Below are 27,120 nucleotides of genomic sequence, written 5' to 3'. Positions count from 1 at the left end.
AATCCTACCTGGGCAATCTCTCCCCATCAATCCCACTTCCCCCCAATTCCTACTACAACTACCACTGTTCAGGGAATCTTATCTACTTGATGACTACTGAAATAGCCTCTTAACCAATTCAATTAAATTCAACAGGCATTTATTAAACACCCACGATGTGTTAGATGCTGTGGATACAGCTATAAACCTAAGACAACTGCTGACCTTGAGGGGAGCAATATGTTCACAAGCAAATGTACGATACAGACAAAGTGATTTTGGGAGTAGGAGATCACTCTCATAAGGGGAAATCAGAAAAGGTGTCTTGAAGGGAGTGGTACTAAAGCTGGGCCTGAGGAGGAAGAACATTCCCGGCACTGGGGATAGCATGTGCAAAGAAGGTGGGAAATACTCTCCATTTCAGGGAACAGCACCCAATTTGGCTGGGGTTAGAGTGAGAGGGGGGATTATGTGCAATCATCCTTAAAAGACAGGATGGAGCCAGAATGTGAAATGCTTTAAATACCAAAGGAGTGTATACTTGATTCTAAAGGTATTGGGAAGATACTCAAACTGCTTGATCAGGGAAGTGATCAGGAAAAACTAAAAGACTTTGCCCTTAAAGAGTTGACCCTACGTCTACAACAGCCTACTGCAGCTCCCTGTGCCTAGTCTGGGAGTGTGCTAGTAATTGTTTAACAACTGAATCTTCAGGAAAAAAAAAAGGTACACATGATATAACTTTTAAGTTTAATCTGCACTAGTAACATTTTTAACATCACTTTCTTAAGTCTAGATAAAAAACAAAACAATAAATCAGGCCAGATTTTTAGCATTTGCCACTTTATTAAGGTGCAAATGCTCATAGTGAAAATTTAACAATCAGTTGTGGCCAATGAGCTGGTGCCAGCATACCACTGCTCTAGTCTTTCCTTCCTAAGATCCATCCTTCACATGACTTCCAGATTAATCTTCGTTATGTATAGATTTGCTCATGTCTATCCTCTGCTCAAAATTCCTCAGTGCTTTCCTACTGAATATAACTAGGTTTAAAAATAAATTTACTTTCAGTTCCAAATTCTCTACCTCCCTCTTGCCTCTCCTCCACCCATTGAGAAGGCAAGAAATGACACCCATTATATATATATATGAAGCTATGCAAAACATTTCCGCATTAGCCATGATCTGGGGGAAAAAAGCAAGAAAAACAAAGAAAGGAAAATATGCTTCAATCTGCACCCTTAGTCTATCAGTTCTCTATCTGGAAGTGGAAAACATTTTACACATTATGAGTCCTTTGGAATTATGGTGGATCATTGTATCAATCAGTTACTAAGTCTTTCATGGTTGATTATCTTTGCAGTACTGCTGTTACTGTGCAGATTTTCATCCTGGATTTGCTTACTTCACTTTGCATCAATTCATATCAGTCTTCTCAGATTTTTCTGAAACCATCATCTTCATAATTTCTTATAGCACAATAATATTCCATCACATTTATATATGTATATATTATACCATTACTATTACTAATATACTACTATTATATACTACATGTATATACTCTTTGTGTGTGTGTGTGTGTGTGTGTGTGTGTGTGTGTAAATAACTTGTTCAGTCATTCCCTAACTAATGGGCATCCCCTCAGTTTCCAATTCTTGGCACCACAGTAAGAACTGACAGAAACATTTTTGTACATATTGGTCCTTTTCCTTTGATCTCTTTAGGGTATAGATCTAGAATTTGTATTGTTGGATCAAAGGGTATGCAGTATTACAGTCCTCTGGGCACAGTTCTAGATTGTACTCCAGATTGGTTGGACTTGTCACAACTTTACCCATGGTGCATCAGTGTCACTATCTTTCCACATCCCCTACAGGATTTGTCATTTTCCTTTTCTGTCAGCTTAGCCAATCTGATGGGTATGAGATGGTATCTCACAGTTGTTTTAATCTGCATTTATCAACTCGGGGCCTACTGAATATATAATAAAGTCCAAATTCCTCAGTCTGGCATAAAAGTTACTCTACAACCTGATAACCCTGTAATTCAATAAAAATATATCACCTACCATTTGGGACAGCATTTTAGGCTCTGGGGAAGATACAAGGTTTAGATAAGACACATGCCTTGTCCTAAACATCAGTCTAGTGGGGTGGTGGTGACACATATGACAAACACAGAAATAATGTCACAGTCTATGTTATAGTTAAGTACACTGGAAAGGGGGAGAACAAAGTGCTACAGGAGATTTAAGGACCAAAGTTACTTATGATGAGGGGGAAGAAGGAAAGTTTCATGCAACCTTATCTTACGCCATTCTACATGAAGCATGTTCTAGCCAAACTGGAGCAGCCACCATACCAAATAAACATTAAGCACTTCCCCACCTAGCATTTTTGTTCATAGTACTCAATTTACCTGGAAATCCCTTACCCTTACATGGGCCTTTTAAAATCCTACCTATCCTTCAAGGTACAACTCTCCTATGAAGCCTTCACTAATCCCACCACCTGGAAATCTGTCCTTCCTCATTTCTCAGTACTATGTTCTTCTTATGTTATAGTCTATACTCGTTATTGCACAGTTATCACATAATGATGTAGAGTTGTTTGTGCGTTATAGTCTTTCTGACAGTTCCATGAAGGCATCTTCACATTTCCCTTAATAAATAAATGAACTTAAAGAAATAAGTGTTGCTATACAGACAACTGTGTGATGTGTTGCTGTTCAGTTGTGTCTGACTCTTTGTGACCCCATTTTGGGGTTTTCTTAGCAAAGATATTGAAGTGGCTTGCCATTTCCTTCAACAGCTCATTTTACAGAGAGGAAACTGAGGCAAAACAGGGTTAAATGACTTGTCTAGGCTCACCCAGCTACTAAGTGTCTTAGGCCAGATATGAACTCTGGATGATGACTTTCCTGCCTCTAGGCCTGGCACTCTATCCACTGAATCACCTAGTTGTGTATGTGCAAAATATGCAAGGAGAGGCAAGAAAATCAAGGGCAGTAAAAAGGTAGGCTACACATCTAAGAGGAATGTTACATTAGCTGAGTACTTTACAGTTTTTTATATATTATCTTATATTCTCAAATTAACGAGCATATAATAATGTTTCTATTTTCCAAAAATAAAAAAGCTGTGCTTAGCTCACAACAACCATTTCCCACCTGGCAGCTCTCTTGGACTTCATCATTGTTTCCAGAAACTCATGTTCCTGAAAGAACATATCACCTCTGAAACTCAAGCCTCCTCAATATCCCCTGCCTCTGAGGCCCCTTCCTTCCTCTGATTGGAGAGGGTGGAGGAGTGGACATCAGAGAGTTCTATTTTAGGAGGCCATCGATCTAATCATTTCCCACTCAGCTATAGGCCTTAATTACCCCTCTCCCCTCTCCTACTCTTCCCCCTGCCCCCTTTTCTGTGTGTTTTCTTGCCCCATCAGACCATGAGCTCCCTGAAGTCAGAGACATATCTAGACTGTCTTTTGCCTTTCTTTGTATCCCTAGGGCTTGGCACAGTGCTTGGCCCATAGTAGGCACTTAGTAAATGTTTACTGACTGACAATTGCTAAGGATAGAAAAGGCCATTTAAAAAATATGTGATCAAAGCAAGGAGTAATAGGACCAGTTCTCAAGGGAGATATGTCTATAGTTATAAATAATTACATACCAAGCTGCTGAAAGTACTTGCAAATTTGATCTGAGAGCTACTTCCAGTAATTTTTGAGATATCAGGAAGAATAGCGTGAAGATTGGGGATGGAACAATGTCTTCATTTTAAAAAGGAGTAAAGGGCAACTTTCAGAAAGTATAGATAAATAAGCCCAAACTGATGATTGGCAAAAATGGAGAATGGAATATTAAGCACATAGTGTATGAGTCTTTAGGAAACAATGGGGTAAGAACCATGAGCCAATATAGGTTTACAAAAAATAAACCATACCAAACTAAACTGACTCTTCTGTAGACAGTGTCAATAAACTAGATATCACAGAAACCCCAGGCAAATCAGGTGTAGTCAAAAAGTCCTGGGTTCAAATCCTGCCTGAGACAAGTACTAGCCGTGTGACCCTGGGCAAGTTGTTTATCATCTCTGGGCCGGTTTCTCGTCTGTAAAATAAGAAGGTTTGATCTGATGAACACCGAGGTCCTTTCCAAATTGAAATCTGTGACAAAGTTCTTCATGAATTGGTTTATGTGACTGTACAGTTAGGCAGCTCTGCAATTGATTATACAATTGTACTCCAGTTACTGATTAATGTATTGGTATTAATCAGGAGGAAGGTTTCTAGTGGACTCTGACAAAGCTCTTTCCCTAATATTCTTTTTTTTTTTGGGGGGGGGTAAGGCAATTGGGGTTAAGTGACTTGCCCAAGGTCACACAGCTAGTACGTGTCAAGTGTTTGGTCTGAGGCCAGATTTGAACTCAGGTCCTCCTGACTTCAGGGCCGGTGCTCTATCCACTGCGCCACCTAGCTGCCCCCCTAATGTTCTCTAAACATCACTTATATGAAGGCACATGGCACGCTCATAAATCAGTTAGAAAGCATTTAATAAGTACCTACTAATCCATTTGGCTAGAAATTTGATGAAAAGTTTGGAAAGCTAGCTAGTAAGAACTGAAATTCAAAACAATCTTTAAAGTTTAAAACACACTGGTTTAAGTCAACAAAATGAGTTAAATTCTTGCACTTAGGTTAAAAACTCAATTGTATGAGTGCATATGTATAAGATTTGGAAGACCTGACTCGATAGGAATTCACCTGAAAAAGATTTGGGGTTTTCAGCCGATTGCAAAACTCAATGAATCAAGTGTGTTATGTAGCCACTAAAACTGCTAAAGCAATGAAAGGCAGCATTAATCACAATGATTATGAGAAGTAATGGCACTACTGTGCTCTGCACTCAGGTATCCTGAATATTATGTTCAATCCTCCCCTTTTGAGAGAGAAATTGGCAACCTAGAGTGTATGCAAAGGAGAGCAATCCAAATGGAGAGGGGCCTGGAAATGATAGCACAAGAATGGTTGCATTGAAGCCATTCAGTTTGAAGAGGCATTTTAAAAAATGCATCAATGTGAATAAAGTAGTTTGTTTTGGGGTTCTCCAGGAGGCAGAACTAGAATGAATTGAGGAAAGTTAGAAAGGTAGGTGTAGGGGAAGCTAGGTGGTGCAGTGGATAGAGCACTGGCCCTGAGGTCAGGAGGACCTGAGTTCAAATCCGGCCTCAGACCAAACATTTGACACTTATTAGCTGTGTGACCCTGGGCAAGTCACTTAACCTCAATTTCCTAAAAACAAAACAAAACAAAACAAAACAAAAAGAAAGGTAGGTGTAATTCAATGTAAAATTCAGCTTTCTAATGATTAGTGTAGTTTTAAAAATGGAATAAATTGCATTTTAAAAGCAGTTAAGCCCTCACCACCCAACATAATTGGACAAGGGTTAGAGGGCCATTCCATTTGTTAGAGTTGGTAGAGAAAGAAGTCCTACACTGGAAGTTTAGACTACATAATGGCTAAGGTTCTTTTCAATTCTAAGATTCTGTGAATCTGTGGAATGAAAAATAAGAATGCCCCCAACCCCTCCCCCCAGCAAAACAAAACAAAACAAAAACCAAATACAACTGGGCTTATACTAACTTAATTTTTTGGCCTGGAATACATCTACCTGGATCATCTTTGTTGCTGAATTCCCTTGCAGCTTCCCTGCTTACTGCTAGAAGGGGTCTTTGGGAAGAAAATAATAATGGAGTAGAAGCATGCACTAAGAAAGAACTGTCATTTTCTATAAGCTGCTGGAAATCTGCCTAGCAATTTTTTTTCTGCTGCTGTGCTGCGTTAATTCTAGTTTATTACCTTAGAAACTCTTTTGTGATGTGAATGTTAACAAAAAAGTACGGTAAGAAATGAAGTTTTCAGTTTTCAACCTAGCCTATAAGACTATGTTTATATTCATAACCTGGTTTTTGAGGTGGTGGACATTACACAAATTTATGCAGGATCATTTGTACAATGCCACATAATAAAATATTTACTAAAGACAACTACCATCATCATTTTGCATTAAAAATACAACAATTTCCCTCCATGATTATTAACTTAGAAGAATATTTAAAAATTACAATGACACTGTAAGGTGAGAAGAATCCCAGGATGAAGCTTCACACAAAACAGTATCTTCAGAAATAGATGACTTATATTTACCTTTCACTATCTTCTTTGCACAGTCATTATATACTTGCTCCTGTGTTGTGCTTGACTGGAATACACGATCAAATGCATAAGGCTTGGACTGAAAAACAAACAAACACACACAAAAAAAAGAAAGAAAGAAAATTGAAATTAAACAAAGTCCACCAAAGGAGATGCAAGCAAAATACCTTGTGAAGTCCTCTACACAAATGTAAACTCTCCCAGCAAAACTTTTGAGCAGCCCAAACCAGATTAAAATGTAATTGCGAAATGTTTAACTAAATAAAAATACAATGCAACATAGATAATATTAATTTGTGGTATGCTGCCCACAAGAATCTGTTTCTATTTTAATCTGACACCACTGATCTAGAATAGTGGCAATACTGAGTTCACAGCAGGTCCTAAAATACATACTCATCAATCTTTCCTTAGTATCCACTACCCTAAGCAAAGGCTTAGATGTATCTAAGATCTTAGCTAAATAAGTAATGCCATTCCTTCAATTCAGTTCTCATTTAAAGTTCCTACTAATGCAGTGTACTATGTTAAACTAGGCCCTAGAGATATACCTGTGACACTGGCATGACACAGACCTTTGTCTTGGGGACAGTTCAGCTATGATCTCTTCGTGCCTTCCCAGCCTACGCTATTCTTGACCACTTATTTCATAAATCTCTCCCACAGGACCTAACCAAATTCTCAGAGGTCTTCCTTTGATTTTTAAAAACTCTTGGCACCACAACTTTGAAATGTCTCAAATTGAACTCATCTTCCTCCTGCTCCTCCCATTTTGATTCTCCCAGTCACTGAGGTCCCAAAATTTCAGATACTTTTGAATCTTTCCTTTCTTTTACCCCTCATTTCCCATCAGATGCCTGTCAATTTAACCACCTTGATTATCTTCTGTGTCCATCTTCCTTCTCCCTTACCCAGTCAATGGGGCACATGAACACACACACACGAACACACATACACACACAGCCACCACTCAAGTTAAGGCCTTCAATCTCCTACCTGGGTCACTACAGTAAGCATCCTAACTGGTTACCCCATCATGAGTCTCTTCTCTCTCCACTCCATTCTTTATGAAGCTGCCAAAATAACTTTCAAAATGCACAGGTCTGGCTATATCACTCCCTTATTCCAAAATATTCAGTGGCACCCTATTGTCTATAGCATAAAATACAATCTATTTAGCCTAGAATTTAATGACAATAACCTACTTTTTCTGTATTTATTCACATTACTTCTCTTCATGCAACATTCAACACATACCTTCCCCCCCAAAGTAGACTTTTAAAATGTTCCCAGAACCCAACTCTACCTCCATGTACTCCACAATATAGGCCATTTTTCATGACTGTAATACACTTCCTTCCTTCTCATGTTCACGTGTTCAAACAGCTCTCTTCTTTCAGGGACTTTGCTCAGTTCTATCTCCTTCAAGTAACTCACCCTGAAAGTCATTCCTTAACTCATTCTTTCAAGAAACAATTATTGAGAATCTTGAGTACAGACGACTGTACTAGGGGTTGGGGCATATACATGGCTAAACCAGTACTGTCCCTTACAGAATTTATAGTCTAGCAGCAGCAAAGAATTTTTTTCCCCTTCTGTACATTTTCCTAAAGAATTCTGTCTGAATCTTTCTTTTTTTCTCATCACATTCTACCTTATATATTTTTTTTGTGCATGTTGTATGTTTGTTCACCCTCTGAGCCTATAAACTCCTCCACCAGCTGGTGCTATGTCCTCTGCTCCAGTGCCTGACATCTTACATACAGCAGCTGTACATTAATGTTTATTGAATTTAAAATGTATTACATATGAATGTATGAAATTTAGTTTCTGCTTCACTATGTGTATTTTTATACTTGATAATCTTGTACTTGGGAGTTGTTGCTACACACATAGCATGCATCATTTATTCTGCACACTTCCTACAACTGCTCAAGAAACGCACACTAGCTTAACTTAAACAAATCATTAAGAAATTACATAAATTTATCTTATTTTTAGCTTCTAAACATTCCCCACAACTTTGACTTAAGACAATTAGCCACTGTTTTCCCTAGCTCTGAAACACCAGTGCCATAATGCTGATACACAGATTAACACTAACAACCACTGGTTTTCAGTTATACAAGTTCATTTTGAGAAGGTAGCCAAAGTAGGCCAAAATGCTTTAGTTTTTTTGTAGGCACGCTGAGCTGAAGTTGTTTTATGTTTCTTCTCTAGCTCATATTTCCTCCTTTGGACATAATAAAATAAGATGAATATAGTTTCAGAATTCATTTTTCAGAGAAAGTACATTTTCATCGCAAGACAGAACAGTTTTCTAAAAAGAAAAAATTCAACCACCAATCATTTGAATTTTTGTTGTCTAAAGGATGTGTAAATCATTAACTTAATCCTTATTTAAATCCAACAGTTTAAAAGAACTAAGACTACAAATACCCTCAGTCCTACATTCATTCAGGTCACCTGCTTGCTTCTGTGACAATTCAATGTAATACAGGCCCAACAGAGATTCTTTATATTTGATATGCAGTATCAGGTAGGAGAGTAGTTCAATTCTCACCTCTGACATTTAATCTGTGACCCTAGGTAAAACACAATTTGTCAATGCCCCAGGCAGCTCTGTTAAGATTATAAATTGAAGAAAAGGTACATATAAAGAGTTTCCTCACAGGGAGTTGTATATATTACAACTACTACTACTACCATTACTACCACCAGCCAACACTTATATAGCGCCTACTTTGTGCCAGGTAAAGTCCTCCCTTCCCACCTCCCTCTTTCAGGAAAATGTTCTCTGGACACTAAATTTAGTTCTGAGTTCAGGACTACAGATTATGTAGAGTTTCTAGAATAAAGCTTTCTTTGGTCTTAGACATCTTGGAGTATGGTACACGAAAAGAGCCCTAATTCTGGATTCAGAGGGCCTTGGTTCAAATACTACCTTTAATACTTAACTACTTATGAACCTTGGGCAAGTCACTTAATATCCCTGGGTCTCAGTTTCTTCATCTGTAAAATGGGAGGGATGGAATAGATAGCCGCTGAGGTCCCTCCTGGGTCTACATCTACAATTTTATGATAATTATTATGCCATTTTTGTTCCTCTTTTAAAATAAAATTTTCAAAGAAGGTTAATAACACCATGTTTTTAGAACTAAAAGGGGCACTAGAAACCACTTAGTCCGATCCTCTTGTCTTACAGATGAAGAAACAGTCCTAGACATGTTGGGTGACTTACCCAACATGAGGAAGATTTTGACAACTGTGCAGGATGGACTGGACAGAAGAGAGACTGGAGTAAAGAGACTAATTAAGAAGCTATTACAATAGATCAGATGAGAGGTAATAAAAGCTCTGAATTAGACGAGTAGCTAGGTCAGGGGTTCTTCAGCCTTGAGGCTACATGTGGTCTTTTAGGTCCTTGGGTGCAGCCTTTTGCCTCGGTCCAAGTTTTACAGACCAAATCCTTTTATTAAGGGAATTTGTTCTGTAAGTTTAGATTCAGTCAAAGGGCCGCACATGAGGACCTAGAGGGCCATAAGAGCAGTAAGATGTAAGAAACGCCAAGGAAGAAAAATCAAACAGATATGGAAACTGATTGGGATGAAGGGCAAGGGAAAAATCAAAGATAACTCCTGGAGTATAAAGTTGAGGAAATTAGAAGGATGGTGGTTGTCTCTTAAGAAAAAGGATGTCTGGTGAAGGAAGGATTTAAGGGTGAAAATATCCAGTAACACTTTGGACATGTTAAAAGATACCAATAGGATACCCAGAGGGCAATTTTGATTAAGTATTAAAGATATCTGAGACCGAAGTTCAGGCAAGATATTGAATTTCAGATTAATCAACAAGCATTTTTTAAGCACCTCTATTGGGCTCTCACTATGGTAAGGCAATCATCTGACATCCTAATCAATTCACTAACCCACTCACTACAGAGATTCTTGCAAATCTTTTCATCCCTCCTTAAGTCTCCCACAGCTCCCCACTCCCCTACCTTATTGGCTGAGAAGCTTGACTTTAACTGGGGGAAAAAAACAAAAAAACCCCCAAAATGAGGTCATCAGTAGAGCCTTCCATCTTCTCTTCTGTTCCTCATCTAATGTCATTCAGATGCCTTCTTCAACTATCTCCTCTGTCCCTCTGGTTTCACATGAAGAGGTGGGCCTCCCCTTGCAAACCCCTCTATACGCAGGAATGAACCCATTCCATTCCATCTTCTCTAGCAAATTTACCCATCACTCCTGCTCTCCCATTAATCTTCAATCTCTCCCTATCTACTGGCGGCTTCCCTACTACCTACAGACATGCCCACGTCTCCCCTATGCTCAAAAAAACCCTCACCTGATCCATCTATTCTTACTAGCTATTGTTCTATAGCTTTCCTCCCTTTTTTGGGTAAATTCCTTGAGAAGGGCATCTTCAGTAAGTGCTTCTATTCCCTTTCTCTTCACTCTCTTAATTCTCTACAGTCTGGCTTTCAATCTCATCATTCAACCAAAACAATCTTTCCAAAGTTACTATTGCTGTTCAGCTGTTTTTCAGTTGTGTCTGATTCTTTATGACTCCGTTTGGGGTTTCTTGGCAAAGATACTGGTGTAGTTTGTCATTTCCTTCTCCAATTCATTTTACAGATGAAGAAACCAAGGCAAACAAGGTTAAATGACCTGTTCAGGGACACACAGCTGGTAAGCGTCTGAGGCCAGATTTGAACTCAGGAATATGAGTCTTCCTGACTTAAGGCCCAGCATTCTATTGGCTGTGCCATCCAGCTGCCCAAGTTACCAATGATCTTTTAATTGCCAAAATTAATGGCCTTTTCTCAATCCTCATCCTTCTTGACCACTCTGAAACCTTTGACACTGCTAATCACCTTCTCTTCCTTAATATTCTCTTCTCTCTAGGTTTTCAAAGCAACAGTCTCTGCTGACTCTTCTCCTACCTGATTGCTCCTTCTCCGTCTCTGTTCCTGGATCTTTATCTAGGTTATATCCACTAACTAAAGGGGTCCCCCAAGGCTCTGTCCTGGGTCCTCTTCTCTTCTCCGTTTACACTATTTCTCTTATTGATCGATCACATCAGCTCCCATGGATTCAATTATCATCTCTATGCAGATGACCAGATCTACTTGAGATGCTCTCAACCTCTCACCTGAATTTTAATCTCATCTCCAAATGCCTATTGGATATTTTAAATATTTTGAACTAGATGTCCAGTGAACATCTTAAACTCAACACGTCCAAAACTGAAATTAATTGAACTAATTTATCTTTCTCTGACTCTCCTAACTTTCTTATTACTGTCAAGAGTATCGCCATCTTCCCAATTAGCCAGGCTCAAAATCTAGCTGTCATCTTCAATTCCTCATTGTCTTTCAACAATAGGTAAGTCTGTTGCTTATACCTTTCCAACATCTTTCATCTATATGCCCCCTTCTTTCCACTGGCACCAGCACCAACCTGGTGCAGGCCCTCAGCACTTCACACCTGGACTATTTCAAGAGTCTTCTAGCTGGTCTCCATTCTGGTTCATATTCCATTCAGCTGTCTAATGCATCTTCCTAAAGGGCAGATCTGACCATATCCCCCCTCTATTAATAAACTCAAGTGACTCCCTATTACTTCAAATATAAAATCCTCAGTTTGGCTTTGAAAGTCCTTCATAACCTGGCTCCTTCCCACCTTTCTAGTTTTCTAATACCTTACCTTATACCTTATGCACATACTTTAGGATACAGTGAAACTTGGCCTCCATGCTGTTCCTCTACACTCCATTTCCCTACTCTAGAGATTTTCACTGGCTGCTCCAAATGCCTAGAATGTTCTCCCTCCTCATCTCCTATCTCCCACCTCCCCTGGCTTTCTTCTAGTCTCAGCCAGAGTCTCATCTTTCCCAGTTCTCTTTAATCTTTGCGCTTTTCTCTCCGAGATTACCCCCAACTTCTTCTGCTTCTATCTCGCACATAGCTGTTTGCACATTGTCTCCCCCCAAGGACTGTGAGCTCCTTGAGAGCAGGACCTTTTCTGTAGCCATAGCATTTAGCAGGAAGCCTGGCACATAGGTGCTGAATAAATGCTAGCTGACCAACTTACTGACCTACTAGGTGCCTGATACTGTTGACTCAAAGACAAAACAAAACAGCTTCTCTCTCAGGAAGCTTTCATGCCATCAGGAAAACAATATGTAAAATAAGTGGAGATGAAAAGAGTATTCCAGGCATGAGGAACAGCCTGTTCAGACAAAGGCATGGAAACTGGAGATGGAATATTATGTAAAAAACCACTATGGCTAGAAAGTAGAGTGGAAAGTGTCATCTGGAACTAGGCTACAAAGGGCTTAAATTTCAAATAAAGAATTTTTCCATTTTAGAGTCAATAGAGGTTTTGGAGTAAGGGACAGACATGGTCAGACCTATGCTTTAGGAATCAATGACTCAACAAGCACTTATAACATGCCTTGCATTGTATTAGGTGCTGGTGATACAAATACAAAATAAATAAATAACTCCTACTCTCAAGGAGTTTAACTGTTTATCTTGGGAGACAAAATGCATGTAAACACACATGGAAGAAGTACAAGATAGTTAGAAAGAGATGACATTGGGGGTGGGGGAGGTCAGGAATCAGGAAAGGTTTCAGGCAAAAGCTGGAGCCTGAGTTGTGTCCTCTAATGAGGCAGCAGTAAGGAAGAAAGAGTGAATAACAGGCAAGGGTATTCAAAATACAAAACTGAGGCAAGGCCAGTGCAAAATAAAGGAGTTGGGAGATGGAAGAGCATGTGTGAGGAAATGACAGAAGGCCAGTTTCACTAGATTAGAGAGTGCAGGAAGGGGAATCATGTATAAAGATGCAAAAAATATAGGTGGCTGTGAATGGCTTTTAAAAATAGAAGAGCTTATATTTGATCCGAAAGGCAATAAGGAGCCGCTAGAGTTTACTGACTAAAGACATGATGTGGTCAGACTTGATTTTGAAAAATAACTTTGGTGGCTGTGTGGAATGGAAGGGTGAAGCCTGAGGCAGGGAGACCAACAGGAGACTACGATAACGGTCCAAGACAGAAGTAATAGGGGAGGGCCAGAATTAGGGTGGTATATAAGTGGAAAGAAGGAGACACATATGATATATGGAGGGAGAATCAAGATTTGACAACTAAACTGGATATGGGGGTGAGGCAAGGGATGGGTAGGCGATGCCTCCAATGTTGACAAACAGAGCAACTATTGAAGGATGATGGTACCTGCAACAGAAAAAAGGGAAGTCTGCAAGCAGGGTAAGGTCTGGGGCACAAAAAAATGAATTCCATTTTAGATAGTTTGAATTGGAGATGTCTGGGGAACATTTCATTGGAAATGTCTAATAGTCACTGGAGAGCAAGGACTAGAGCTCGGGAGAGAAACTATATGCAATCTGGAAGTCATCTGCATGGCAACTGACAAACAAACCCCCTTTATTGGTAACTGCTAGCCTTACCAATAAATTCAACGTGCTCAGAACTCTGTACCTCAGTTTACCTTCATTTTGATCCATGAAACACTGAGAAGTAAAGAGACTAGAGGTCACAGTGGGATGAAGAATAGCTTCAGGAGGAATGAAGGATAAGCAAATATGGAATGACAGGAGCTTATGGTCAGATGGGAATTTTAAAGTTCTTGAACTTGTGGAACACTCACAGGTGATGGGGGCAGGGCACAGATGACTGAAGGGTAGTCAGTCAGGTAGCAGAACCCAGAGAGAACTGAGTAGCAAAAACAGAGGTGAGTATTTAGGAAGAATAACCAAACAGAGAGGAAAAAAAAAAGGGGAGGAAGATTAACATACAAGTCAAAGGCTGAAAGAATATATGAGAGTGGGTGTTAAGAATATCCAAAGCTGCAGAGGATGAGCATCCAAAAAAGACCACCAGATTCAGCAGGTAAGAGACCATAGTACCCCTGGAGAGAACAGAACAGAAGCCAGATTGCAAGAAGCCAAGAGCAGCAACTGCAGAGGCTCGCTAACTTGGCACTATAAAAAGGATTTCTGTGGCTACAGCTTGAGGAGACAGAAGCAGAGTCAAAGTAATTTTTTAGGATGAGAAGAGCTGATCACGTTTGTAGGTAGCAAAGGAGTGGCAGAAAGGAGAAATTGAATATGAGAGGGAATGATTCATGGCACAACTTCTTATAAGAGGGTATATCTGCAAGGGCAATAAATAGATGTGTTAGACTTGGTAGTTCTAATAGGATACAGAATTTTCTTTATTGATGACAAAATATGCACTAATTTATGACCCATGTTCAACTAACATTATCTTTCAATATTCAGTTCTATACACCTCCAATATTTGTCTGTTGAGAATTTATATTGTATTAACTCACCATGAATATGGCAGGAAAAGAAAAAAATCAAGAGAAATACTCTCTCACATGATCCTTACCTCCTTCTCCCCATTATGAATTTCCATGTTTACTTAGATTATCTCCAGGTTGTAAGACCTCTAAGAAGCTAAAGGAGCTCTAGCACCAACATGGAGATCACAATATACTTCAGGATAAATATAAAACAATACAAAGGGTCTAATAATCTTGTATTTTATTATTGATATTTGGTAAGAACATGCCTGAGTGTTCTGGCTTCAAAAGGGAACTAAATTGTATAATTTTGGTCCACTGTCATCTGAACCTCTATATATTCCCAAGGCAACAGCGATTAGTAAAACAGGCAATGCACTTAAATTCAGAAGATCAAGGTTCAAACCCTGACTCTGATACATGTGCGACTGTAGATGAGTCACCTTTAAGTCTAAGTTTCCTCATTTGTAAAAATGAGAATACTTTCCTACAGGGTTGTGAGAAAAGTGCATTTTAAACCACTGTGAACCTCAGAGTGCTATATAAATGCTTGCCATTACTATGAAACCATAAAATATTATATAAATGTGAACCTCTTACCATTATCCCTGGGGATAAGCCCAAATCATAAATGGAGCCAAAACCAAGTAGTACTTTACTTATTCATATTTCACCTACGTGTAATTTTCTGTCAGTCTCCCTAGTCCTCACCCATGTCTTCAACTCCTTTGAAAAGCAGGGAGTAAATATTAACTTGACTCTGGAAATCATTAAAAACAGGATAAATGGCTTAGTTATTTTTGTGATTAGACACTACTATTATCCTATTATTATAGTTTAAAGATAAAAATTGATACAGAATGAACTACTAAACTACCTAGCAGATTAAGTTCATTTTACATTCAAATGAAAAAGTTCATTTTCATATAACAAGCAAAAAAATTTTTTAGTTCTTCTCCAAAAGGATTTCCAAGTTGATACATTAACTTAGTCGCTATGCCATATGCTATAATTTAAAGATTTAGAAAACTGATTAATTTAGAGAAGGGAACTTATAATCAAACCCTTCAATTTTACTGACAAGAAAAAGTCAGCCTCAGAGGAGGTAAGTGAATTGGTCAAAGTCACAGAGTTAATAAGCCAACGGACCATAATGTGAACCCACATCCTGATTCCAAATTCGATGACGCTCTTGTGACAGCTGCCCCCGAGGCCGGTGGCAGAACAAGAAAAGGGAACTAAATTGTATAATTTTGGTCCACTGTCATCTGAACCTCTATATATTCCCAAGGCAACAGGGATTAGTAAAACAGGCAATGCACTTAAATTCAGAAGATCAAGGTTCAAACCCTGACTCTGATACATGTGCGACTGTAGATGAGTCACCTTTAAGTCTAAGTTTCCTCATTTGTAAAAATAAGAATACTTTCCTACAGTAAACTAAGTAAACTAAGAGTTAAGAGATCATTTACTGAATGATCATGAACATCACTAGTTGTATAATTTAAGAAGACAAGTCTTAACCTAACTCTTCAGAGAGAGGAAAGATCATTTCCTTAGCAGTAAAATAAGGTTGGACTCAATGTCCAATCCCTTTTAGCTCTAAATCTATAATCCTCTAATTCAGTTTCCTCACCTGTAAATTGTAGGCATTGGACAAGATGCTCCCTAAGGCTCTTCCACATGCCATGCTACCTTCCAATATAACTAGAGAATCACTTAGCGCCATTTAAACCAAAGCAGAGCTGGTACAATAGAGCTGCAAAAAATATAAATGTCAAGTACCATCACCTTGAGCTAAGCATAATAAAGAAAACGATGAATCATCAGAAGCTATAAGACAAGGCAGTGGGATGTTTGCAGTAAGCCCTTTCAAACCCACTTGGTCTGCTATTTAAGATGGAATACAATAACACATTCCTTGTTATCTACTAGAAATCTTGGCCAATCATTCATTCAACAAATATTACTGAGAGCCTACTACAGGAAAGGTACTGTGGTAAGCCACTGTAGGCGATAACAAAGAAGAATAAGACACAACAAAACTAATAAGCAGTAGTGACCCACAATTGAAGACCATATTTATATGGAGGTAGAGAACAGAAACAAAAAAAAAGACGATAGAGCAGACTCAGTCTTATTTGATAATAAATGGAGACCTGAATCAAATTCTAGCCCTGATACTCACTAAATGGATGACTATTTAAGTCCTTTTACTTCTACAAACCTCAGTATCTTTGTAAAGTGAGGATAATATTTGTATTACTTACTTCACAGAGTTCTAAGGAGAGTATTTTGTAAACTTTAAAGTGCTATATAATTATGAGGTATTATTATTATTATTGCACACCTGTGACACATCTTTAAATTTATCTCAATGTCTTCACTAAGGAAAAGGGAATTAAAACAGCTCTCAAATAGTTTCCTACCTCTGAAAGAAATAGTGAATCTTCAACCTGTCTGCTTTATGTGTCTCCATCTACCTAGTAAACAATCTCAGCAATCTTCGGAGGGGACACAAAACAGAGGGAACACAAAATATCTTGAATCTTACTTCCTTGGCTACAAAGAAAATATCAACAATATATTAACCAATAGGTACATTTAACTGAAAGGATCTGGATTTGAAAAATTCTGCAAACTTCTTTCTTATTGAAAATCAAAACAACAAATATTTAAAGAGTGCTTACTATGTGGAGTAGACAAACAAATGTAAGCCTTGTACTCCTAAAAACCCTAAAAAAAACCAGCCAATTATATTGTTTGGATTGTTATTGCAGTTATATTTACTTGATTGTTTTAAGTACTTTGTAAATAATAAAGTGCTACATAAATACAAGCAATTATTATGAACCAAGTATTTCATAATTCAATCTATGCTATTTAAAAAGCAGTCAATTCTTGATTACTTATACTAAGAGGGTCAGATACAACATGAGTAAATGAAAATTAAATAATTTTTAAAACCTAGCCTCTTAAGATGAAGAACATATAGGATATAATATATGTAAAAAAGCTGAAATGGATGTGCGGAAGTAAACTTTTACTTGGCTTCACCTCTACTCTGCCAGGAAAGTCAAAAAAATTTTAAAAATTCTAGAAGGAGAAGGCAAGTAGTCATTCAGCAAAACAATTGTAATCACTGGCCTCCCAAGAGTTCAAACTTAACCAAAGTCAAGGTTAAATAACAGAAACCACTTCCCAGCACTTAGCACAGTGCCTGGCACATAGCAGGTGCTTAATGTTTATTGACTGACTGATAAAAATACTATAGGGATAGGGCAATTAAGGCAGAGCAAACTTGACAGCGAAGTAGGCCCTGAATTTCTTTTATTTTGGATGCTTTATGGATTGTATGAGGAACAAGGAATATTGCCCTGTAAGTGGGAGTTTCGGGTGATATTTCAAGATCCTTCAATACTTCACTTCATCATGAAGACATTTACTCAGTTTTATCCTAGTCTTCTAAAAAATCCCTTACTAGAGCTCTTTTAAAATTTCAATAAAAATTTATTAGTCAATTCTGTATAACAAAGGACAATGAACTGTTTTGATGATTAAAAAAATTCTGTAGCCAAAAAAAAAAAACTCACAGAAAAAGCCAATTATATTGTTCTTTATTGTTCAACCCTTCCAAAATAAAGACTAAAACATTTCTTTTGAAAAAACAGATTCATAGTACTGCTATACAAAAATTCAAAGAAAAATGCTATACTTTCATTCTTCAATTATATTGCAACTATAAACAGAACAAAAACTTAATTTCTCAGTTCTAAAAAACCTTAATAAAAGAAATAAATGCATTTAATACAGAATCTTACAGCTATAATGAACCATGTAAACATGCTTTCTATGGAACTAAAATAATTTATTTTACATCATAATTATATTTATACTATTTATTCAAAAACTCGTTCGTGCAAGGCACTGTGAAGTAGACATGTAAAAGACCAGGTCTCTGTCTTTAAAGAGATTAGATTCTACCAAGAATTTTAAAGTGTATTCAAATAGCTACAATACAAAGCTGTTTGTATTAAGTGCTATGTTAGTGGTACAAACTAACTGTTACAAGAATACTCAGGGAGGTGGAATTACTTCTGGCTTTAGTGATCAGGGAAAGCATTATGGAGAAGGTGAGGTATTTGAATCAAAGGATCAGAGATCTAAGACTGGAATCTGAACTGGGCCTTAAAAGATGAGTAGGATTTCAATAGGCAGGGCCATAAGAGATGAAGAAGGTTTCAGAAAGCCTGGCATATTTCAATCAGATAATAAGTTGTCCTGATTGTACAGAATATAAAGTTAAAGTTAGGGGAGTAATGCACTGCAGAGAACAAAAGAAAACTTAGAAGGAAACACAGAAAAACAGTGTAGCCTTGGAAGCAATGTCTAGTATTAATAGTTTTTCAAAAAAAGCAAACAGTGTTAAATGGAAATTCATGGTTTTATACTGAATCCTTTTTTTATGTTGTGCTGTGTATTTGGAAATTTTTTTTAGTCTTTTTGTATTTTAAGTTCAAAATGAATAAATCTAAGAAAATTTTTTTTTCCAAAAAAAAAAGAAAAAAATAAAGGTAGAAGAATAGTAAGGAAAGGCTTTGAAAAGATAAATTGGAGCCAGACTGTCTTAAGTGCCAGAATAAGGAGTTCAGATTTTATTCGGTAGGCAATAGGCAAAAATTAAAAAACCATTAAAGACTTTAAAGAAATATTTCTAAAAACATTTACAAATACAGTATTTCTTTAGGCAGATTAAGCTGGCTAATATGTGGGGTGGAAAGTAGAGAGGCAGGTATATCTGTTAAGAAATAAGTGCAAGAAATATAGGTGTAAGGTATGGGGTACAGATGGGGGGGGAGTGGCCGCAGAAATGAAAAGGAATGGAGGATGGAGATGTCTTTTTTAAAAAAAAAACTGGAGTCATGAAACCCTTAGGATCAAATTTGACAGTTGTGGACCTTGTCTACTCCAGTTTTGAAGACCTTACCTATTCAAGGATTTTTTTTTTAAGTTATTTGTTTTAATAATCTAGTCCAGTGGTAGAAATCACAAGGCCAAGAGTCAGGGTTTTATTTAAACTCATTCTTGGAAGCCTGAACAAGTGCTCCCTCTATCAGCCAGTATAAAACTTGGTTCCGTCATCTGTGATTGCTATCTTAATGGCAAACACATTTTAAATTCCATACCCGATTAAAAAAAAAGGGGGGGGGGAACCAGTGCAAAGACATAGAGATGACAACTAAAACTGAAGAGTATACCTCACAATTCAAACCAGGAAGAAACAGAAGGCTTTCACTCTGGGACCATGATGGCTAATAAATTCTAATTGTTCAAAAGTGCTCTTTTGTCTTAATTGTTTTAACTTCTAAAGTTTAAAATACTTCTGGTGTTGTACCCATTCTAAACATTATGTCAAAAAGGTGGAGCAGACAGGTAGCTTGGGAAAGGAAAAAAGGCATGGACTAGAAGCTATCTGCACAGTAGAAAGGACACATCCATTTGAGTACCTGAGTTTCCTGTTAGGAGCATTAGATGGCTTTAATATAAATGATACTTTATATTAGAAAGCAATTTAAGAAGTTTTATAATTACTGATCATATTTGGTGTATTAGTCAGCAAGAATCTATTAAACAATTAACTATGTTCCAGGTACTGTGCTAAGAGCTAGGGATTCAAAAAAAAGTAAAAACAGTTCCTCTCCTCTGAGCTCACATCCTAATGGAGACAACATGCAAAAAGGTATATATAGACAAGATAAACAGTCATATACAAGATTATAAATGGAAGATAATCTCAGAAGAATAATGCTACAAGTGGGAGGAGTGAGGGAGGACTGGGAAGAGCTTCTGGACTGGAGGTAATATAGTAAGCCACTGGAGTTTTTCTGGGGGGAAGTGGGGTGACATGGTCAGATGTGTGCTTTAGGAAAATCACTCTGGCAGTTGAATGGAGGATGCAATGCAGTGAGGCACGAGGAGACTGAAACCAGCATCAGGGCAGCATGTGTTGTAAGGGAAGAGAAGGGGACACAGAGGAGAGATGGAAAGGTAGAAATGACAAGACTTAACTGGATATGTGGAGTAAATGGGAGTAAAGAGTATATCTAATTCAGTAGTTTAAAAACTCCTCACTTTAAAGACTAAAAAATTCAAAAATGATATTTACACGAACATTTCTTCGGCAGCCATGCTAGACTAGGTGCAAGTGTATTTTTAGCATGCTTCCATTAATACACTCAAGAAATAGTGTCAGAAATACTGAAAAGGAGGTGGGCCAGCCTTGAGGCAAAGATTTGTCGAACTGGAACACAACAGAGTATGAGAAAGAAAGTAACATGAAATAAGTTTGGAAAGGTAGGCTGGAGCCACACTTGTAAAGGGCTTTCATGCTAGATTTTGTATTTTATCCTAGAGGTAATAGGGGGCCACTGAAACATCTTGAACAACTTTCCAACTGAAGCGTGAACAACAGAAAACTCAAACTTCTGACATGCACACACTCTAGAACCTGGTCCTTAACTACAGACATGTCCTTAGACACATATATTATGGAACTTTTCCATTTACCTATCTTTAGACATACTCAGTTTCAGATTTCCTGTATACAGGCACTCAGTCACAAGATGAATTCACATGACTGGGAGTCAAGAAAAAAAAAAAAGGAAATGGGTCAATTACCTGGACTATGTTTGTATCCTACATTTTTTATATATGATGATTCTTTCTCACACATCCATACAGACTAAACTGAATGCCAAATTTGGTTATTAACAAAGTCAAACATATAATTCTGCTCAAGAATCAGCCTTCCTCTGGAATTCTAAATAGAAATTACTTTAGGTTTCCCTCACTTAGGCCAACACTTTGGTGAATCCAAAACGCAACTATGGTTTACTATCACAACCTTATATCCATTTACTTTATGTTTTGATAGAAACCAACTTTTTTGAAGACTTCCTGTTAAAAACAACAACAAATATGTCTAGAGGTACTCCTCTATATTTTTCAAGGCAGAGATGCTGCTCTCTCTCTCTTTACTATCTATCTACTACTATATCAAATGTCCATCTTGGGCTAGCCAGAAGCGCCAAAAACCACACTAAGCACTTCAAATTGAAGCTACTCTGTTCTCCTCAGGCCAGGGAATGGCCAAGATGACCTAATCAGTTTTATCCACCTCTCATTTCAAGAGCCACAACTGCCTATACTTGGTTCTGGCAGACTCCACTGTGTGAAGTCATTCACCATAAAAGGAATGCTGCTTAGCAAAGTGATGCAAACTAGCATGCTCTACCTAATTGGTGAAACAACAGGTAGGAAGTACTTTTTCCTGTTCATTTTCCTGTTGTTTTAAGGAAACCTACTTTCTCTATGTCTACATGCTGAGTTTCTCCTATACAGTAAAGCTACTAAAAATGATGCAAACCAGCATGTTCCTCCACCTTAATGTTGCCCAAACAGGTAGGAATTGTTTTTCTTATTGATGTTTGAGCAAGTTTACTTTCTGTAACTAAACAAGTTGTTTCTATGTGGCATCAAGTCTTATTTTCCAAATATAAAGGCAAAAATCAAAATACATTAATTCTCTGAACTATAAACATTTGTTTTCCTAAAACTCAGAGGGCAATGCAGGTATTAAACTTTGTACTAGCTGAAATTCTTTTTAAATCAAATTAATTTTTAATTAAATTCATATAGCAAACTTATCCATTATATGTATTGTACCTGTAGAAATGATGAATCAGGAAACAGACAAGGGCTACACAGAGACCAACTGACTATAAATGAGATTGATGTGTGTGCAGATTAGTCATATCTATGAAAAGGATAGGAAGGCATTTAAGTATGGAGGAATAGAAAATGAATGCTGAAGAAAAGTAGGATTCTTACATTAACTTCCATAGCAGCATTCAGACTGCTGTAATATTTCAATCTTGGTAGATGAACTCCTTAAAAGGACAAGAGCTATTTCATTTTTTGTCTTTGTATTCCCTGTACCTTTCACTAATAAAAGTTTATTTAGTTGAGTTGAGGGGAGACATGTTTAAGAAAAAAATCAGTATGACTCAGGAAAAAGAATGGCAAACTAATGGTTACATTTAGAAAACTTTTAGTAAAGAAACAAAAACATTTAACTACCTGCTTAATCAGTATGACTCAGGAAAAAGAATGGCAAACTAATGGTTACATTTAGAAAACTTTTAGTAAATAAACAAAAACATTTAACTACCTGCTTAAAAAAAGAAGTAATCCATTTACTAGAATTCAACAAAAATACAAGGCTCAGGTCTTGAGGAAAATAAAATCCCTAGGTATATCCAGAGAAAAAAAGCCACTCTAAATCAACAACTGATGTACTGATAATAAACACATCAGTTCTGAAGTCCTCATAATCAAATCTGAAAGCTATACTTGCATTTCTGCAACCCCCTGTACTGTATTTTTTTCAAACAAAATTAAATTATTCCCTAGTTTATCTAAATGCCAAATCTTCCCAACTGTTCATGACTGATTCATACTGGGTCACCTGTTTGTGGTTTGGTTTTTTTTTTTTTTGCCTTACCTAGTTCCATTTGTTTACACCAAGGAAATCTTGAATAATGAAATATTAAGGCATCTATGCTTAGTAGGGACAATAATTCAATGATTTCTTCCAACTTTTCCTTCACACATTGTGTCTGGGTTTGCAACCTAATTTTTATTACACTTATGACCACCAAATCCTAGGATAAATACTAACATTAACAAATACAACTGTGGAAGATAATATGTGAAGAATAAATTTACAAGGAAAAAGGTTATAATTTATCATGTAATATACCCTATAAGTGTCCTTTTCTGGAAGGTGACTTCTCCTGGGTCAAGCCTAAATACTTATTCATTTCCTGAATTTAGAGTAAAAGCTTTTGATATGAGGGACTACCGACTAAGAATTAGACTGATATCAAGTCCTTCAACAATCCATCTGTTGGCACTTAGTCAACTTTTGTTTGTCAAAGACCCGTACCGTACTGAAAAGCTACCATCTTAGAGCTGTCATTCATTTTCTGAAGTTGAATTTGGGAAGACCAAATGGGGTGGAGGGGGAAGAAACAAAATAAAACACTTTACCATGTATTTTAAGGTTCTAAAACTTCTCCACTATTCCAAATGCTACAAATGACTCTGATTTTCCTTCCAAATTAAACTGCCCTAAATGTGTTATTAAATATGGAATATTTGCAGCTAAAATTCTGTCAGCAGCTAAAATTAAAATAAGTTAAAATACAAAGTAATTAACTAGCATTACAGACTGCCCCGGCATCATCAGGAAAACAAGAATTAAGTCTTTACCAGTTCAATGCAGGCATTATTTTACTATCCACTTTAGGGTCACCACATATATGGGAAAGCATATTGAACGTATCCTAAAATATTTCGTCCAGTACACTATTCTAAACTAACTTCGATGTCTTTCGCCTCACTCGAGAGAAAGCTTAGTCACTACTAGCATCTTCATGCAGATAGGAACTATGACAGCACTATTGGACTCACTTCCTTCACCAAGTAACTTTGTAATTTCCTTTGTGGCAGGCCTGGACTGCACGGGACAACTTGGCTACATTTTCAGGTATGTAACTAATCAAATGAAAACAAGGTCTAGTTAACCGATCCATCTCTTCTAGCGAAGTTCCTTTTGGGTCAAAATACAACACGACAGTATTACCTTTTTTGAAACGAAAATTTAAAACTCGGTCCAGTTTCCTTTTGACAAAGAGCAAAAAGACTGGGGGTGGGGCAGGGAGAGGGACCTATCCCTCTCTGATCACTTCGCTATTTCTCGTCTAAAAAAATCTGGCAGCCTGATTCCGAAAGCAAGCTGGCTCGTTCTTTCACGGCCACTTTGAACAAATGGCTAACAACTTTGCATTCGCTGAACGAAGCACAAGTACAGGGTCGGGCGGTGGGGTGGGAAGGGACCGAGCCCAGTTCTAGTTGGAATGTTAATTTCCAGCCCCTCCCCCCGCCCCCTGGACCCAGCGAAGTGACAGGCAGAGTTTCCAATGGGGACCAACAAGTAGCTGGATCGTGCGGGCAACTCGAACGCCCTGGAATTTGGGGCGCAGGACCCCGCGGTCCCGGCCGGAAAGGGCGTTGGGGGGAAGGAGGCTGCAGCGCCCCTCGCCCCGCACCCCGCCCCCCCCAGCCCGCGCCCGCGCCGGACAGGGCAGACACTCACCGCGACGATGACCGTGTCCTCGCCCTGGAACTTGGCGACGTACTTGTCGCCCCGGGCCATCTCGGCCTCGTTGAGGGGCCTGAAGCGGCACATCACCTTGATGTTGCATTCGGCCGGGTCCGCCATCTTCCTCGCGGCCGGGGCCCGAGGCCCGGAGCCCCTCCCCGCCGCTCAGCCGCGGCACCCGGGAGAGCGGGGCTGTGCGCGGGGGCCGCGCTCCGCCGACCGAGCCGCTCCGCTACGAGCCGCGCGCCGGGCCGGGCTCCCCTGGGGCGGGGGCGGCCGGGAAGAGCGACTCCAACCTCCTCCGGCGCCGGCGCCGGCAGCCGCCTCTGCCCCCTCCCGCCTCACTTCCGATTCAATATGGCGGCCATGGCGGCGGCGACCGGCGAGGCGACCGGCGAAGCGTCCGGCGTGTCCGGCGGCGTCCCCACCCCTGGCAGAGGAAGCGGCAGAGGCGAAGCGGAGTCCCGCGAAGGCGGGAGCGTGGCCTCTTCCCCGGGCCGAGAACGACAGGCTGGGCTCGGCTCCGCTCAGCCCACGCCGGTTCCGCTCTGCTCTGCTCGCCTACCCGCCCGGCTCTGGGAATACTCGCCCGCCCGGCCCCGGCCCGTATGCAGTGCGCAGCCGCTCCACTCTGGGCGGCGGTGAGCCCGGGAAGCGAGGGAGGGAGGGAGGGAGGGAGGGCTAGGGCGCAGGCGTGAAGGGGCCTCTTTCCTTGCCTCTGCTCCCTTCCCCCCGCCCTGGCCAACTCCTAGGCACATTTCTTCCTGCCCGGCTTCTAGTGGGACTTGTGTGTGTCCCAGAAATGTATAGCTCAACGGAACTTTTTTTTTTTCTCACTAATACCCTACTTTTTATGACTCAACTGAACTATTTTATAGTTTATGGTTTTATAAACTATAGTTTAAGTTTTTTTTTTTTTTACCAATAATACCTTTTTATGACAACTGAACTTTTTAAATTTTATTTTTATTTTTTAACCAATAATACATTTTTAAGACAACTGAACTTTTTAAATTTCTTTTTTTATCATTAATACCTTTTGATGATAATTTTTAAAATTTGATTTTTATTTTTTACAATTAATGCTTTTCGATGACAACTGAACTTTTGAAATTTTATTTTTATTTTTTTAACCAATAATACCTTTTTAAGATAACTGAACTTTTTAATTTGATTTGTATTTTTTACCATTAATACCTTTTGATGACAATTTTTAAAATTTTATTTTTATTTTTTACAATTAATACCTTTTGATGACAACTGAACTTTTAAAATTTGATTTTTATTTTTTTTTACCAATAATACCTTTTTATGACAACTGAACATTTTAAATTTGATTTTTATTTTTAAACCAATAATACCTTTTTAAGATAACTGAACTTTTTAAATTTGATTTTTATTTTTTACGATTAATACTTTTTGATGACAATTTTTAAGTTTGATTTTTATTTTTTACAATTAATACCTTTTTATGACAACTGAACTTTTTTAATTTGATTTTTTTTTACCAATAATTTTTTTTATTTAAGAATAAGGAAAATAGCTGGGACAGTGGATAGATTGCTAAACTTGTACTCAAGAAAACCTGAATTCAGTTCCTAACTCTGATGTTTGTTAGCTGTGTGATCCTGGACAAGTCATTTAACTTCTTTTGAGCCTCAGTTGCCTCATCTATAGATTGAGGAACATAATAGCACCTACCTCTCAGGGTTGTTGTGAGGATCAAATCAAATGAAAACAAGTATCAATCAATAAACATTTATGAAGCCCCTATCAGGCCCTGAGGGGAAATAAAAGACTACTCCATCACCATCATCACTACTCCAAGCTTACCAGGCAGTGTGCTAAGGTTGGGGATACAAAGAGAGGCAAAAGACATTCCCTGCCCTAGAGGAGCTCCCAGTCTAATGGGAGGGGCAACAAAGAAATTGTACGGGAAAAATAGGAAACAACAGAGAAAAGACACTAGAATTAAGAGGTGTTCTAGGAGGCTTCCTGTAGAAAGTGGGTTTTTAGTTGGGACTTAAGTCAGTAGGTGAAGATGGGGAGGGATGCCAGAGAGGATGCCTGGAGCCAGGAGGTGGAGTGCCTTGTTTGTGGAACAGCCAGAAGACCAATGTTACTGGATGGAAGAGTATGTGGTGGGGAGTAAGGTGGAAGAAGACTGGAAAAGTAGGAAGGGGCTAGTTTATGAGAAGCTTTGAATGTCAACCAGAGCATTTTGGTATTTGCTTCTGAAGGCAATAGGAAGCCAGTGAAGTTTATTGAGTAGGGAGGTGATATGATCAGACCTGTGCTTTAGGAAAATCACTTTAGTGGCTGAATGGAGGATGGATTGGAGTGGGGAAAGACTTGAGGCAGG

General features: G+C 38.6%; 1 protein-coding gene across 1 annotated transcript in view; it reads right to left on the bottom strand.

The window, feature by feature from the left end:
• The window catches only part of KIF5B (kinesin family member 5B), a 71,909-nt gene extending 47,009 nt beyond the window's left edge, over nucleotides 1–24,900 (bottom strand). Inside the window, exons 1-2 of the mRNA XM_027841521.1 lie at nucleotides 24,753–24,900; nucleotides 6,190–6,277 (exon numbers count right to left, since the gene is read on the bottom strand). Coding sequence (XP_027697322.1) covers nucleotides 6,190–6,277; nucleotides 24,753–24,878 — 214 coding nt within the window. The 5' untranslated portion in view covers nucleotides 24,879–24,900. The remainder of the gene's footprint in view (nucleotides 1–6,189; nucleotides 6,278–24,752) is intronic.
• Between the last annotated feature and the right edge of the window lie 2,220 nt (nucleotides 24,901–27,120).

Source organism: Vombatus ursinus, unplaced genomic scaffold (assembly GCF_900497805.2).
Source record: "Vombatus ursinus unplaced genomic scaffold, bare-nosed wombat genome assembly UNPS02014861.1, whole genome shotgun sequence".
Taxonomy (NCBI): domain Eukaryota; kingdom Metazoa; phylum Chordata; class Mammalia; order Diprotodontia; family Vombatidae; genus Vombatus; species Vombatus ursinus.
Note: the sequence above shows the minus strand (reverse complement) of the source record. Positions and strands in the feature narration are given on the sequence as shown.